The sequence below is a fragment of the Seriola dumerili genome, unplaced genomic scaffold, assembly GCF_002260705.1.
Source record: "Seriola dumerili isolate Sdu_G_001 unplaced genomic scaffold, Sdu_1.0 BDQW01000040.1, whole genome shotgun sequence".
Taxonomy (NCBI): domain Eukaryota; kingdom Metazoa; phylum Chordata; class Actinopteri; order Carangiformes; family Carangidae; genus Seriola; species Seriola dumerili.
This window is the reverse complement of record NW_019174295.1, coordinates 2,649,123-2,666,720: the sequence shown is the minus strand read 5'-3', so window position 1 is coordinate 2,666,720 and position 17,598 is coordinate 2,649,123. Positions and strand designations below refer to the sequence as shown.

General features: G+C 40.4%; 1 protein-coding gene across 1 annotated transcript in view; it reads right to left on the bottom strand.

Moving 5' to 3' along the window:
* Positions 1-534: 534 nt before the first annotated feature.
* trpc4 (transient receptor potential cation channel subfamily C member 4) overlaps positions 535-17,598 on the bottom strand; it is a 28,037-nt gene continuing 10,973 nt past the window's right edge. Inside the window, exons 4-15 of the mRNA XM_022738768.1 lie at positions 17,166-17,306; positions 15,975-16,151; positions 13,156-13,356; positions 5,893-6,238; positions 4,941-5,080; positions 4,654-4,854; positions 4,444-4,565; positions 3,962-4,157; positions 3,653-3,847; positions 3,037-3,078; positions 2,526-2,615; positions 535-2,190 (exon numbers count right to left, since the gene is read on the bottom strand). Coding sequence (XP_022594489.1) covers positions 1,477-2,190; positions 2,526-2,615; positions 3,037-3,078; positions 3,653-3,847; positions 3,962-4,157; positions 4,444-4,565; positions 4,654-4,854; positions 4,941-5,080; positions 5,893-6,238; positions 13,156-13,356; positions 15,975-16,151; positions 17,166-17,306 — 2,565 coding nt within the window. The 3' untranslated portion in view covers positions 535-1,476. The remainder of the gene's footprint in view (positions 2,191-2,525; positions 2,616-3,036; positions 3,079-3,652; positions 3,848-3,961; positions 4,158-4,443; positions 4,566-4,653; positions 4,855-4,940; positions 5,081-5,892; positions 6,239-13,155; positions 13,357-15,974; positions 16,152-17,165; positions 17,307-17,598) is intronic.

The following is a 17,598-nucleotide window of genomic DNA, read 5'->3' as shown; positions in this document are numbered from 1 at the left end:
TTCATACCATGTCTGGTAGATTGTCAGCATTACAAATAATTAAAAATGTGTAAGCTACATGTCAACTATTAACCCATAAACGATCCTTGTATGCGTGCATTGTCTTCAGTGGCTGTTTAATGGAGAGACTGGTCCTGGTGCTGCTGTTGTTATGCTTCTATCACTTTGAATGTTAGAATTAACAGCTGTTTACTTACTCGTCTAGATGAAATGTTGCAAGTTCTGCATCCATCAAACTTCATTCCTTTACTTGCGAACAGCTGTCTCCAGTGATGGAAGCAACGCCAGTGTTATCACCTCTTCTCATTTACTGTTAGTTAGCATGCTAACTAGCTAGCCCTGGTCCGGTTGGCCTGTTTCTTCACTTTCTAATACCAAGTCACTGTAGCGTCCAGGCTGCCCTGAAGAAGTCATATCATACCCTCTTGTATTGCAAATGTAATGATGGCTGAATCTCTTGGCAAGACGGCATTGAACAAAAGAAAAAAGCCAAATACAGAGTGTATTTTTAGGTTTATTTCTGGTCTATGTTTTAATCTCTATAACATCATTCGTACAAACTAACATGACATCTAAGGTACTTTTTAAAAACAGCAAATCTTTTCAAAATAACAAGTTCATTTTCCGCGGGAGTGATAAAACATGAATAATATGTTGCTTTAAATGGTTGATAGGCTCTGTTCATGTTGTTTATCTCCCATTATTCTTTGACTGGCAGTCAGCCACACTTTACCCTACATACGTGAATACTTGAACTGTCGCCGCTTAACATGCGATCGTCCTCGTCAGAATGATGAGAATCACAATCCAAGGTTTTTGCATAGAAAAACATTGACAGAGTTGCTGTTGCATGATCAAAGCTTGACACGTTTTAAAGATACCGTACGCCAGTGTAAAGTGTGTAAAGTGCAGAAACAGACAGAATAAGGCAGAGAGTCAGGTCTAAAACAGAACACATCTATTGCTCTAGTGAGATAAGGATGGGAAGAGATAAAGCAGCATAGAGACAAACAGGAAAGGAAAAGAGGTAGAGAGAGATTGATAAGAGAGCATGGCAAACGATGGAAAAACTGGAAAAGGACGCGTGTCAGATAAGAGCAAAGGGAGAGAGAGGACATTAAAAAAACAGGAAATTATCAGTTTCAGGAAATAATTACTTTCCAATTATCTGCAGGGAAGAGATAAGATAAAATAATTTTATCCTAAAATCTAAATCCTTTACAGAGCTCCATTTACCTTTGCTGCACCTCCTCTGCTAATATAGTGGCATTTCAAAACTCTTAAACCAAAGGCCTCCCTGAGTCTCCGCAGATCAAAGCTGATCATTTAGTTTAGTAATTACTGGGAAAGTTAGACTCTGTGCAAAACAAACAATAACACATACGTTTCTGAAACTGCATTCCTCACTTGATTGTCAGTCTCTGTCTTCAGTCCAGCAATACGTGGCCTGTAGTTGTGTTCATGCATTGCCATGTCTTAGGCTTCTTCTCTGCATGTTCCTGTCAAACATCCATCAGCTACTGGGTCAACGCAGGACAAACTCTCTTTGTCCTTTTCATTGGTTTCTTTTTCCCCATCTTCCTCCAAGCTGCAGTTGGTATTTAAGACCTCGCTATCCTCATTCGCTGCCTCAGTAACTGTAGCTTCTTCCGCCTTCTCTCGCTTTGAGATCTCTCTCTCATCCTCACCTCTAGCCGTATGCTCTTTGACCTGCTCCTCGGCGTCTGAGCCCGCAGACTCCCCTGCTTCCTCTGATAAAGAGTACATCTTTCTGGAAATCTCTCCTGCACCTGACGTGCCTTCATTGCCACCCCAGTGGCGTTTCTGGAACAAGCCAAAGTCAGTGATATCTTTGGGGAAGTTTTTCCTCTGGTTTGAATTTTCACTGGGGGTCTCATCAGACACCAGGGACAAGAGCCCATTGGGTAGACCATTGGAGGACTCTGGTGGCCTGGGTGACGCTGTAGAACTACTCTGCTTGAGGATGGAAGTGGTGATCTTGAATCTATTGAGTTTGCTTTTCACCTGGCTGCTCTGAGGGCAGGAAGAAACCTTAAGCGAGGAATTGGGGTAAGCAAGACTGGACTCCACCGAGCTGCCGCTGGCCTTTGCCCCCGGTAGAGCAGGCTTCCCCGTCTTCACCATGCCCATCACCTCGTAACGAAAACTGGAGATATCTTGTTTCAGCTCCTGAGAGAGCAAAGCAAAGATTAAGCTCCCCTGGTAAATTAAGTGATGCTTTTCATTGAACTATTAGTCCCAACAGTTCCAGTTGTTGGTATCTGCAGAACACTCCACAGAGTATTGATTACATGTCAACTTAGTGAGTACTAAGTGGATAAAGTGTAATAGCTATGACAGACAATAGGTATTAACAAGCCAAGATTGTATGAAAAATATTATTTCATGATGCTAAAAACTAAACATCACAATTCAACCATCGTTAAACCTGCAGAAAGTAATTTGTTTAGAAATGTTGATTATAGTGTAAGTCTTTCTCGTTCCCTGTAGAACCTCAGCCCTACCTTGAAGTTCTCTTCAGTTAAGCCTTCCTCTGTCTTGGCATCTCTGATCATGGCGGCCACGTAACGTTTCACCAAGTTCCTCAGCACCTCCTACAACAGTAAAAAGAAACTGCCTTTGAACACAATAACATTTTCTAATATTGTATCAAAGTGTCATTTCAATACAAAACTCAGAGTCAATAAGTTGGGACAAAGATGACAAATATGAACACACAAAAGAAAACACATTTTACGCTTCAACTCCTATATAAGTAATAGAATAACCCCCTGCAGATGTGGACAAATAGAAAACCCTCTACACTGAATGGTAATGAACATCCCACTGAGTGTAACTCTTAGGCCTATTGTACGAGACATCACTTTAGCATTCTATTGACAGATTGAAACTGAGCAAGTGGAAGAGCAGAATATGTGATGACACACTTACATATACACACACACACACACACACACACACCAGCAGAGGATAGTGATTTTTTCCAGCTTGCTTTGCGAGACACACTACATGTACCTGATACTGATGGTTTATCCTCAGATTCTCTGCTGCTCGCCTCTGCACAGATGAAAAAGAGAGTGAGTTGGGGGAAGAGAGAGAAACCAAAACATATTTAAATTTTCTTTAAAAAAAACTTTGCTTTGTCTGTGTGTCTTGCAACACATGGGCCCTGAGAGTTGTTGCAGGAAGGACCGCTGCTCTAAAATGTGATTTCATTGAAAAAAAAAAAAGGATTCCCCTCGACTGAAGATTATTTTTTATTACTGATTAATCTGCCTGTTGTTTTCTCTGTTAATCAATGACTCATTTTGTCTATAAAATGTCATATCACTGCCCAAGATGGCCTCATGAAATTCCTTGTTTTATCTCACCATCAGTCCAAAATGAAAGATGTCTATTTTATCATCATATGAGTAATTAAAAAAAAATCCTGACATTTAATAAGCAGAGATGGATGCTGGATTAGTTATGAAGTCATTGAACTGATTCACTTACGAATCATTTCAAAATAAGAAAGATACATCATTTATGTCCAGTTAAGCATTCCTTTCCAAACAAACCAGACCCCTTCTCTTTCTGTCACTGTGAAACTCAAATAAATGTGTTTTTAAGTGTTTGACACCCAACTTACTCCGAGAGATCCGAAGGTTTCAGGACGCTTGGAGTTTGTCCTCTTGCACACTTGCCTCTTAATCCAACACATGAGGTACCAGAATGACTTGGGGCTGGGGATGATGTTGAAGGGGGCTGGCAGAGTGGCCCCTTCTTCGAAGTAACTCATCCACAGCTTTGTCCTGGCAAACTTCCACTCAATGTCTGCGTGATCCTGAAATCAAGATTAGGGGCACATTGGAAAAGCATGTTTGCATTGCGTCATCTTTTCCACACACACACATATGTTTTTTTTTTTTCTTTGCAGTGTGTTTGTGTCTGTGCTCACAGCAATGTGCTGGTAGGAGTTGTTCATCATGGCTATGAGCATGTTGAGGAGCACCACCAGTGAAATGATGTTGTATGTGCCGAACATGGTGGCGCCGACAAACTCGGTGAACTGGTGGTCCGCGTCCACGTTGGTCACGTACAGGCTGATCAGGCCAAAGATTGACCAGAAGAGAGATTGCAGGGTCTCAAACAACCTGCAAGGGAAAGATGCACGTTACTCAGACAAATAATATGAATGGTCATTGAGTTTTTATAAAGGTGAGTAAAAGTCCATTAACCCTGTGTTTATGAAATTCTGCAAAGACATCACATTCACTTAGCAACTGAAAACTTTTTTTTTGTGAGTTTTCACACATTTTACAACCATTAACAGCAACACACAGACACACAACTCTCACAACTCTCTTTGCCACTCAATTTCACAACATCACACATACTGCATGACATACGCAGGCAGAGTTTAGATGCATGTGAACTCACGTGGAGAAAGCGTTATTCTGCTCCACACATCTGATTCCCTTGCATTTCCCCTTCTCGTCTGAAGCTTTGGTCTCGTAGTAAAAGTAGAGCTGGTTCAGCCCGTTAGCGAAGGCCAGCAGGACCTGGAGACAGACAGCATGTGATTGTATTTCTGTCATATTTACTGCGTGTTTATGTTCCCACAGGTGTGCAAACGTCTGTGTTGTTTACCAGACAGTAGATGAAGAGGAACTTCAGGATGTCCAGCAGCATTCTCCCGAGAGAGATCTGCAGCGGCCCCAGATGGGAGTTGGCTGTGAACAGCGAGATCAGGCGCAGAGAACTGAAAATGTTTGCTATTGCAAACACTGCCTCAGCTACTAGAGTTGGGTGCCACATTTCCCACTGGTTCCTCGGTTTACTGCCACTGTACTGAATGGGGAGAAGAAGAAGAAAGAGCGGATAAAGTGAAAACACGCTACACCTGTTAATTCTACTATTCATAGATAACCGGTTACCTTAGTGTAGGCTACAATCTTGAGGGATATGGTGGCCAAGTACAGAGAGTTCATGACAAAGTCCATCAGGTTCCACCAGTCATGGACATAGTCTTGGAAACCGCCATCCCACATTTGCTTGATCTCTGCCCAGATGAATCCTAAAAATACAGAGTTTGTCTGATCAGCTGTTCGATAAAAAACCTCGGACAGTGTTTGTTTCTGGAAGGCATCAGTTCAAATTGGATAGTTATTTTGGGCATCCAGGGTTCAGCAAATCTGCTAATTTTCCGCATAGAGTAGGAGTCAGAGCATTTCAAGCTTGAGTGGGCGTGAAACTCCCCTGACTGAATCTCCACTAGAAAAGATCAGAGACTGCGTTAGAAAATATCTGGTTATTTTATTAACAGGACTAAGAGTCTGCAGCTCTGTGAAGCTGAGCTCAGACACAGTGGTGCTTTGAGTTACATGCTAAAATCAGCCTGCATAATGATAAAGCTAACATGCTGATGACTAGCAGGTATAATGTTTGCCAATCAGATTCAGGTGTAAAGACAGGGTCAAACTTCTGCATCACAAACGTTGCTGGAATTTGAATTTTACACACATACTGTATGTTCACTAAAGCTCGTCTTTGTGTAACTCCAACTACAAATCTTTTCTACACGTGCACAATCCTGAACTTCTCGTGCAGATTTATTTCACAGATTTCCAACTACAAACTTTGAATTAATTGTAAAAATAACTTTACAAACTCAAAATCTTTTTGACCCTAATTTGAGCCCATAGAAGTGTTTTGAATTTGCTGCATCTCTGATCTGCAGCTCGGATTCATCTCCTCCACAGCAACGTCAACTGAGGCTCATGGGTATCGTAGTAATTAGAGCATTTTACTACACCACACTGATGGAAAAAATATGATCTTTTATATGTGAAGCTTTGTAAACTGACTGCAAATTGAGCTTCTACTCACCCAGCACCCAGGGCAGGATCATCCACTCCACGGTGGTTGGTGCGGGGCCCTGCCTATCCTGCCGGTCCTGCTCTGTGGTGACAATGTGCTGGGAGGCGAGCAGCAGCAGGAATAGAAAGGTCAGGTAGGACGCCGTGTGGCAGATGAACTTGATGAAGGGCTTACGGATGAAGAGGCCGTAACGACTCTTTGGAAGGATGAGGTAGCAGAAAGCAAACACTGGGTAGAGGAGGCCGATGAAGACGCAGGTGAAGAACTTCCCTGCCCAGTGCCGCCGCCGCCAACCGGGGAACTCATCATACCACCGGGATGCCAACAGCTGCTGGCAGTTTGGCTGAGCTACGAACTTGAAGAAACAAGAAAAAAGGAGGGTTATACTTTCCATCTTTTTGATCTGCAGAGATAAGAAGAACTTTTCATACACTAATCTGAGGTATTATTGCAGCATGTAAATCTGCTTTGAGTCAGCATCCTCAGCCGGAGGCTATTTAGTGGTTTTACACAGAACATAATACCCCTAGTGACCACATGCCAGAATTAGCACCTGCAGCGAGTTCCATTTGAGAGCAGACGAATGAACGAGTAGGAAGTGTTGTAGGTGTGAAAAACTGAAGAGTAATCATCTACGCACGATATATCAGAAGGAAATCAGGTAATGGAAGGAAAGGAAGCTTTACACATGCAGCAAGGCCAGAGCAAAGGAGTCCACATGTTGTCAATAAACTGGATGATGGTGTTTTTAGATGACTGCATTGCATTTCTTGTTGATTTTCTTCAGATAATAACACAGAACTGAGATGTCTGAATATGATTGGAGCTTCATCTAAAGCAGACGGTATTTTGTCTAAAGCAAACAATACTTTGTCTCATTTCTTACCCACGACTGGGACATAAATCAACATGTGGGAAATATTTTGTGTTCCTTTCTGTTGTTTGGCTTGTTCAGTGTTTTGTGTTCCTGGGGGATCAATACCTTATGTGACTGCGAAAGTGAAAAAAAATAACATGGGAAATTTTGTGTAAGTTAAAGCCGCGCTCCTCTTGGTAACTAAGTACAGGTTTAAAAAATAATCAGCTAAAACGTCTGCATCAAAACTGCAGCTGTGCTGTGAGACTGTCTCAGCCAGTTGGACTGGAGCTACATCAACAGCCTCTGGTGATAATCTAGAGGTATCTGCGTTACACTGGTGTAACTACAAAAGAGAAAAAACACATCTCATGCTGTGTGGAATAAATGAGTGTAACCGCATCCACGTGCACTGTTGCGAAATATCACATTGAGCCTCTATATCAGAGTCAAAGTGTTGACCGGCACTGGTGGGTGCCAATTCACCAACTCTGCAGCCTTGTTACCATGGGAACCAGAGATCCCTATATGCGTTGGGGTCTGGAGTGGAATTGCTCATATTTCCATGCTTCAACTGCACTATTACTGCGGAAACTTGAGAGGAAATGCAGAGAGTGAATACAGGGGGATGAATTTCATGGATGAGTGGAGAAGAGGAGGAATAACTTTTCTTTTCCCAAATGAGGGAGAGAGAGAGAGAGAGAGAGAGAGAGCATTAAGATAATAGGGGTGATGAATGATCAGGCTTCAACTCTGTATCACTGGCATATTGTGATGATGGAAGAATAAAGGGGAAAGAGAAAGGAAGATTTTCTTTTTTCATATGACTCATTTGAGCATGAGCCTTATTATAGAGAAAATGTCTAACCTCATTAAGTTTCACCCAAAGTCTGAAGCAGACCCGTGGGTGCAGGATAACTCTTGTAAATGAAGTATTTTACCCCAGAAAATAATAAAATAAAAGATTCTTTTTTAAAAATGAGCCACTGTTTTAAATTCTGCAGCAGCTATAGATAGAACTGTTCTGTCTATTTAAAGAAAGCGTGAATGATTTTTATCACATCTGTTCTGTCACACACGTATTTGGACTTTTGGAGGCACAAGTGATCGGTCCACTCATGAACAAAAAAGGCCTCATTGTTAGTTTGCATCTTGCACCACTTGTCAGAACATTACTTCTAATCAATGACAGTAAACAAGAAACACTTTGAGCTGCCTAATGTCTTGCCTTAATCAGCATGTGTTAAAAAGTGACAGTGATGCTAATGAGGTCACAAATTAAGGTAATTAATGCTATAATTAGGAAGCGTATCCATGCTAATATACTTGTCTAAAATCTAATCAGATTAACTACTATAAAGAGGGAATCTATTGTCTTAGTAAGAGGCTTTTATTTTATTATTTTGTTCACATTTTTTATTTTGTAGAGGCATAATAGATTTTAATTGGTTTGGTAGGCAAATGTATTAAAGTCTAGCAAAGGAGTGAGAAAAAACATTTTTTAATCCTTAACTTCCATTCATTATATGTAATACTTTCCTATCCTAAAACCTCTCCTCCAATCCTTTGTCCTTGGGGAGAAAGTCATTGTTATGGCGCCCACAGTCACTTCCAATACTCAGCAGTACTAAAGTGCCATATTTGCCTTAAGTGGCTTGTTCACACAACTCAAACAGAAACTCTCCAGGTCTCAAGTCCAGTCTCCCTTCCCTGCCTCTCTCCCCGCTCTCGATTGTCCAAAAAATGCCAGGTAAGTGCTCATCACTGTGTCCGCTCTGCAGCTCTGTGATGACAAGTTATCCTGCAGCTTTACCAACATAAAAACTCTTCTTTTCCACTTCCACAGACTCTCACTAACAAGCGCACAACTTGCAGCTGGTTATGTTTTAGTTGCTTTTTGCTTTGGAAAGAGCTGAAATGCAGGTTGATATGAAGTCCACAGTCCAAGACTGTAAACTGATGATTTCAAATATTTTTCTTTTAAAGCCAATACTTTATACATATTTACTGGTTTATGTGGTCAAATGTGGCAAAATCCTTTATCAGATCATCTTTGCTTGCATGGACACTCAGCTGGAAAGGATAGTGGTTTTAAGTGTGGGAAGAGTTTACACTGTGTAAATGCATGACTTGCTTGTTTAATCTGTGGTGTTGTTGCATATAAAAAGCTTTCAAGTTCATCAGAATGAGTCTACAAAGCTTATATCTACAAACATGCTTAAACCAGACCAGGAAAAACAGGATTTCCGCATCGACCCACACACTGATGACCACACCTGTCTGTCTGTCACCTTTAATGCAGCTGAACTGGTCTCTGGCACTGACACTGCCAAAACAGTGCAAACATAAAAGCTGGTGCTGAAAATGTCCACTTTTAAAATGTGTCCCTGCATAAGTGTAGATCTATAATAAAAACTTAGTAAAAGAGAAACTAGATCAGATCAAGCAAGAGATCTAACTAGTCACTTCTGGCGTCAGTGTGAGGTTATTTCACCTCTTTCGCAAATAAACTTGAGCGGCTATGTTTCAGACTGCGTTGGCAACAAGTGGTGTTATCTATGTCGCCATCATTTGAAAGCTGAATATTGCTGAACACCGGAGACTCAGATATACGTTGCAGTCAACTGCTTAAACAGCAGAGAGCTAACGGCCCGCCGCTACATAACACTCAATCCTGTTAGTGCAATTTCATCTGCCTTTAATGGAGACATTAAAAAACATGTGAAACATTGAATTGCAGTTTTTATGAGATATCACAAGGGGGCAACGTGAAACTACAGCATGTAAAATTGATAGGTCTCCCTTGGCACCCCTAAGAATTTCAAATATTAAAGAGGCAGTCTGCTTGTTCTCTCTTCAACATACTCACCTACATTTGTTTTGCAAGCGTATGAGTAAAACGAGGGTAATCCACTGGTGGAACCCTCGGGGTGGTAGAGGGGATAATCGGCACTTTAATGTGTATGTGTTACTGATCGTATTTATCTGATTTGACGTCCCGCTGCATCAAAGCACAGACTTTTCTGTTAGCTAAGCTCTTTAGATGGGAGGCCTGTGGAGATTTCTCCTCAGACCCGTCTAAATTGCCTTTCTAAACCCTGAGAGCACAGCAGCAGCAAAGCTGGAAAACACACACAGATGCAAGGATAAATCCAAAAAACACACACACATACACGCTACATGCCTAAGAGGGTTAAGAGGAGAACTCTCCTGCATTTTGTTCAGTTGAGGGTCAAAAACAGGAGCTCACTGGGGCAATCATCGGTAGGCAGCACGATAAAAATAAATAAATTCAGCTTGAGTGTCATGCCAATTACAGAAGAGCTCGAATGTTTGTCTGCAAAATCGGTGGAAGAGACAAATCACGCCACAGACAAAATGCCCTGAAAATGATAACTGCTCTCTGCACAAACAGTCAAACGAGCCTTTCCAGTGCAACTAAGTGTCTACTTATCCCTCAATTGGGGGGGGTGAGGGGGGCAAAACCGTGTCTGGCTTAAAGATCATCTGTCGCAAACACAAAGCAATCCCTTTAACTACCTCTGTGTCTGCGTATGTCCAATTAGAAAAGGACATATGTCATTTTCCTCCCTCTCAGGAGACAGCCGTGAAAGATGTTATTATATTACCAGTGCTTCACTGAGCTTAACATCTTCCACTACAGACTCTCATTTCAATGTGCAGCAAGCTTGTGGTTTCATGTTTCATTTCTCCAAATCAAGGAAAAGTTTACTGTAAGGAAAAAAAAAAAAACCCTCAAAACTCCTCTGGCCGTACCTGGCAATAAGTAGAATATTTTCTCATGTGGTTGAATTTATATAAAATCCTTTTGCAAGACCTCTGCACCTCTGCACATGCTAAAAACAGTAACTACACAACTGCATATAACACGTCTGCTATCCGTCTAATATTGAATCTCCCACTGTAGTAAGATTATTTAGCTCTTTCCAGTTGAAATCAACTTCTCTCAGCTGTTTGTTAGAGATGAGAGTTTGAGTTTTGAAAAAGTCAGCCTGCTTCAGAAGAATGAGAGAAATGTAACTTGACTGTAGCACATATTTGAAACTGTTCTGGAAACAGGTGAAGATGGTTTAAAAAGCTTTTACTTCAATGGCAGATTTTCCATTTGTCTTTTTTTTTTTTTTTTTTTTTTGGAAAATAAAAAAAGACTTTACCGACTCAATTACAGAGAGTAATGTCTTTATATGGGAGATATTTTTACATCAATCACACTACAGCACTATCTAATAATTTCTCGCACACACACACACACACCCTGACAGACGGAGCATTTCCAGCAGAATAACTTTACCTTGAAATGACTGCTAACCAGCCTAAGCAGCTGGGACATTCATCATTTGAAAAGGGCAGCTGGGTGGATTGTTACTGTCATCACAAGACACTGTCCTCCATCAAAGTCATAGTGCAATCGAAGGGTGTTATAGATAGGAAGCAGGAGAAGGACATAGTGGGATATCACCTGGATAATTTCAACTCCCCTGGGGCGACGAAATGTGTGGAAGGACAGCTGTGACAAAGAAGGGAAAGGGAGGAGGAAGGGGACGGTTGTTTACTGCCATCAACAGAGAGGTTGGGTAAGACGACTGTGTCTCCATGAGCAACAGTTGGATGGATGAAGGAGGAAGAAACTGCAGCGTCACAGAAATCGAAACTCCTGCAAAAGTGCATCTGCTCTGACAACCAGACAAAGCTCCCTGCTAAAGACAGCTGAATGAAATATAAGTCGCTCCCGGGCGTAATGTGTCTGCTTCCTCTTCATTTCTGCTTTACCTTTATATTCAGCGGAACAGTTGTGTGGTGTTATATCTATTTAACCCCTCTCTGCTTGCCTGAGGCCGCCTTAAGCTATCCCATAACTTAGCAAGTCAATTAAATCCGGGCCTCCCACATCCTGCATTACACCCAGAAAAACATAGTTCATGCTGTAGTTAAAGGATTTCCTGGTTACATTTTTCTGTTCATCCACACCACTGTGCTTTTAACAGGTAAACATATGGTAAAGTAAACAAATGTAAAGTGATTAAAGCCATAACAAAAGAAAAAAAAAGTAGCTGCAGATAAATTACCTAATACACTTCAGTTATAATTATCATATAATTGGCATGTTGAGTTCAATCATTTTAATTTGAAGGGGAAAATGCTACAGAATTTGAAGACTCATCTCTATTAATTATATAAGGTACATAGGTATAGGTAGGTATATAGGCTATATATATATATACTTCACAGTAATTCAAAGGTACCTCTGAATTAGCTTATTTGGATACTAATTGTTCATGTCTCTACCCACTGGGATGTGAGTGTGTGAGTGTTTATCATGCACCAGAAACAAAAGCATGAAAGCAGCGGACTGTAAAACTGCATATTGTTTCTGACTTATCAGGTTTGTACCATTAGCCTTATAATTATTCATATATGTGTGCTTAAGGTTTCACAAACTTGCTGGATTAAACAGCTTGCTAGGAAACTGAAACTGGGCTGTGAAAGTAATTAATGCTTAATTACCATATGTTTTCCCTGTGCATTAAAAACAGATGCAGTGCACATGTTCTGCATTAAACATTACTAACTTTTATAGATCATGTATGCATGTGTGTTGAAATTCCCACTACAGGTTATTGTCCTTGAATTATTTGTTATTGAATTATTAATTATTTATTATTTCAAGGTGGTAAACATCCTAAATCCGGAGCTGCAGCTACAATCTTAATATAGAGTCAAGTATAACCCTGCAGCTGTAACACTTTGGTAATGGAATTCAAGCTTCCCCCAGCCTATCTGTCATCTGTGAGCTGCCAAAGTGAAAACAGATAAAAAAAATCCTTCCCAAAGCAGCATCTGGCAACATTAGAATAGAACCTGGTGCTAATCTAATGTCATTACACTTGGTTCATATTGGCTGGCAGGGACACCTATGAGAAGTATTGGCTTGGAGTACAAAAAACTTGGCAGTCCTCCCCAGGCAACACACAGTGAATGTTGCCTGGGGCATGTGGCATTGAAATCTAACAACAAGCTGTATGGAAGATAATGTAGGAAACAATACAGGACAGAAAGAAAAAAGGTTACTGGAGAGGAACCAAAAAAAGATGCTTCTTATATATTGAATAATTAAATAATAATAAAACTGTGATGTTGCATTCATTTTTCACTCTCCCAGTCCTGCTGAGGTGAAAGAGGATGATATTCCCTGCTTCCTTCCCATTACTGCAGCCTGCAGGAGTTTCTGTTTTGTCCTTCAAACGCCACTGCGTTCATGTGTTTTAATGTGTGATATAATGGTTGGGTTGGTATAAAATTAACTACAGATTTGAATCTATAGCTAAAGTGACAGAAAGGCTGATAAATGATCAGTATTAAAGTGCCTGTACTGATATAGCCTATATCATGCTTACCTCTTTTTGGTGGTACTTGATAGCTAGTTTGAGTCTTGCCAGGTCATTGTTGCCCTCCTCCTCCAATAAGTTGATATCGTCTCTGTAGTTGAGGATCATCTCCAGCTCCCTGGAGCTCCTCGTCTGGTCTAGGAGGTCTTTGGCAAACTGTTTACATTGCTGAGACAGCTCCTCATACTCTGATTTGAACTCATTCTCCACCTGAAAGACACAGGTGGGGTGTAAACAGAGTACAGGTATCTCTAAACATCTAGAGTCCTGGAAGAACCTGGCAGCTGAAAATCAATACATAACGGAAAATCTCAGAGTACAGGTAGGCTATGTTGAGAAAGCGGTGTTTCTAAATCAAACCTCGCCTCTGCCTGTTTTATGTCATCAAGTTTTTTCAAATTTGCTTACAGATATTTATCATCTCTATAAGACATGTTTTCAAACGTTTTTCATCTTATATTCCGGGGGGGAGATGTCTCATCTGAGCAACTAAAATGGGATGACTGTGCAACCCAGATGAGTTAAATCATCAATAAAATAAATAAATAAATCTCTGTGTAAATGCTGAGAAAAGCATACAGTTCCGCCTGCAATAAACAGTCATTAAATATTACACATAAATATGTTTAAAACAGTTTAACTGGTGAGAATTGTTGAAGAAGTGTTTTGTTGATAAGCTTGACAAACAGTCAATAAAGTCAAGTTCAATTTCACTTTAGCCAATCAGAAGCTTCACCCCGCCCCCCGGCTGTTCAGTGACTGGTCACGTTGGTGAGAAAGAAGAGTCAAGACGCCAATGTTATCTCAACCCTGTTGAAAGCTGAATGTGTTTACCGACGTGGTATGAAAGTCGATTAAACAACGAAGTAACTCACTCAAAGTTAATGTTGTGTTAACATGTGTTAATGCAAACTTTATTGTAACCATATAAAATCACAGGGTGGATAAAAACAGAGAACACTGTGCCGTTCCTGTCGGAGAAATGAGACCAGACGCCATTTTCCAATTCAAAGCTAATTCATTGCACTGGTGAGTTGAATCAGCGTCTTGCTTGTAGTTAACCGGAGAAAACGTCCGTTAGCCGAGATGCTAATTTTCGCTACGTTAAAGTCCATTGACATATGCTAAAAAACGTTAGCGATAAAACTCCGCTAGCTTAGATACTAACGAGTGCGATGTAAGATCCAATTCAATTCAATCCGCTAAACGTGTTAGCGTCTTGAAAACGGAAATTTAAGTGGGGTTAGGAAATATTGCTGATAAGCAGATATGTTCTGACACACTGGTGTATTAAAGAGACCGTTTTTTATTGTGTTTTGATATACTTTTTGTACCATTTGTGTTATTTGCTGCACCTGGTTGAGATGTGTTTCTGTTTTATAGTATGCACCTTAACTGCAATTGAGCTTACACTAAGAATAGTAGCTCTGTAAAAAAAAAATATTTTGTTTGTTAATGACTGAAATTGTGATTTTGAAACTGTCGTGAACTGCATATGTTGTACAACTGAATTTTGTAACTTAGAGCATTGACATGATATTTAATAATCTTTATCCCATGATCCTAAATGCTCATAGAATCAGCAAAATGGTCGTTTTATCTTGATCTTCTTCTTAGGTCAGGTTTTTTTAGTTGGATTGATTCTACCGAGACGAGCTGAGACTTTGGAGGAGATCTCAGAGCCGTTGGAGAAGATTTGGGAGACGACTCCAGAGAGAACCTTTCTCAGTGCTGGATGGCGAGCCCAGCCCACATGATACCGAACCTGTGATATCGAGCCTGATGCCTGCAATAAGTATTCCATGCCTACTTCAAGTGCGGTAGGATTCATTTGTACACACACATACAGCTCTGGAAACAGCTAACATACAAACTCACACTGGTGTGTGAGGAAGAACTGTGACTCTTAAAGACATTGCAAAAAGACCAGTCGTTCCTAAAGTCTTCTGAATCTGGTCCAATCCTGACAGTTACTTTATTATTATGTACTTATATTGTAATTAGTGCTAAGACATACTGTTTACAAGTGCACCCGTCTTAAAATCTGTGTAAACTGGAATTACCACCTTGTGGTTGTGTGTCTCTGACAACCAGTGTGCTTGGAGTTCATTAGAGTTATGGTGATCTTTGACCACCAAAATCTAAGTAGTTAATCTTTAAATCTAAGTGAATGTTTGTGCCAAATTTGAAGGGATTCTCTCAAGGTGGTCTTGAGATATCACATTCAAGAGGCCAAAAGTATTTTGTGAGGTCACAGTGACTTCAACTTTGACCACAAATTTCTACTCAGTTCATCTTTGAATACATGCTTGTACAAAAAAAGGGATTCCCTCAAAGTGTTACTGACATGTGGTGTTCATGGGGACATGGGGATAGACGGACAATCTAAAAACATAATGCCTCCGGCCCTGGCTTTCGCCAGCACGTGTAATTATTGTCAGATAATGCCTAAAGCGGAGAGACTTATGCAATGTCATCTAGAGAGTATCATTATGAAAGTTAATTACCTATTCAGCTTTACTCAAAATTTCAATAATAAGCTTTGGATTTTATATTATTCTAGCTGGAAATATCATGCAGGCAATAGCTGAGCCTGGTGTATTTTTCTGTTTTTCAAAACAAATGACATTTTCCAAGAGCAGTTAATATATGATTTATATTAATAATTGTATGATAAATTCGCATAGAATTGAATGTCACAAAGTGGCATTATGAAACGGCACATAGAGGTTAAATAATGATCCATACAGTTACACATTTCTGTTCTGTTCTTTAATATCACACCATGATGCTGCAGCTCCACACTGAGCTGCCTCTTGTGTCCTCACCTTGCTGAGCTCCTGCAGCTCCCAGCTGAGCCTGAACGCAGTGAGGAAGGGATCCTCGCTGGACAGCGCAATTAGCGAGGGACTCGACAGCGCTTTGTAGATGTTGAGGCGTGAGCGTGAGTGCCGCAGGCTGTCCACGTCCGAACTTGACACACACTCCACACAGTTACAGCGCACCTGCAACACCAAACAAAGTATGAAAACATTTTAATGAAGCGCTCCTGTGCTCAGTAACAGCAATGAATGCACTGTTTCTACTATATTAACAAGATACAGCAGGATGCCTGGGTATTTTATTAAATGCTTGAGGTCCAATATAAATTATGGGCATATTTACACGTTATTGAAGAGTTTGACTTGCAGATAAAAACATGTAAAAAAAAAAAAAAAAAAAAAGTCTGATGATTACAAAAACTACTTAAATGACTTAGAGTTTGCCCTTTGATATTAGTTTATTATATGTTTAAAGGTCCCATATTCCATAAGGAGATATATTTGTGGTTTTAAGTACCAAAAACAATCCCAGTGTAGTTTTACATCTCCTCTCTCAGGCTTCTCCCTGGAGTTCTAGCACAGCAGGTCAGTGAGCCAATCAGAGAAGAGACCAGCAGGTCAGTGAGCCAATCAGAAAAGAGACTCTAAGCCTCTCTTCTAGTTGGTTGACTGTTTTCTGAGTGATCTAACAAAAATATATCAGATTTCAGGTAAATACTCAGAGAAACCAAATCCCGTAAGGTTGGACGGTGGGTCCAGGTGGGCGGGGCTTGGAGCATGGCTGAGAGTGATGACTGCTTTGTTGTGACATCACAAAGTTACAGAAGTCCTGATAGCTCATTTTAAGGCTCAGTTTCTAAATACATTCTGTGTGCCTATCTCTGTAGACTGAGCATTTTGATACTTTCACAGTATTAATATAGAACCTGCTTTATAATAAAAGACAGGGAAATCTCACCGTATGTGATATCATAGTACATACACTGTACCATAGACCAAGTATTTAGTATGCTGTTGAGTGAAAACCCAGGATCTTCTGTATTATCTGATTGAGAAATGCACTGGAACTTGAACTTTTTAGGTCTATAAAATAAACTCTAACTGAGCTGCATGCAAGACAGTTGTTGACATTTTGGAGATATGGGGATTTTACAAACACAATATACACCACTAATTAGAGACACATGGTTCACCCACCTCATGTGGCTGTGGCATAGACACGCCTTTCTGCACCAGGAGCTTGATAATTTCATAGTTGTTGGTGTGTGCAGCAAGTATGATGGGAGTGATGTCAGGGGTGAAGTCAGAGAACTGCTTGTCCAATAAGATAGGAGGAACCTGTCAGGGGAGAGGGGAGAGAGTAAAAGCTTTAATCACACATACCTGTATAATAAATGAAGCTCTCAAGGCATCACATTTGGCCTTTGGTTTATGCAATATATTGCCAATTTATACTTTTTCCCCCTCCTGTCAGGTTTAGATGACATGCTAAGAGAGCAGTAGCAGTGACTGGTTTGGTTAAATACAGAGTCAGAAGAACGTCTTTACAATTAGGTAAAAAAAAAAAAAAAGGTCAAATACCAGTGAGAAATTAGAAAAGTTGTAGATAAAATGCCATCTATATCAAGAC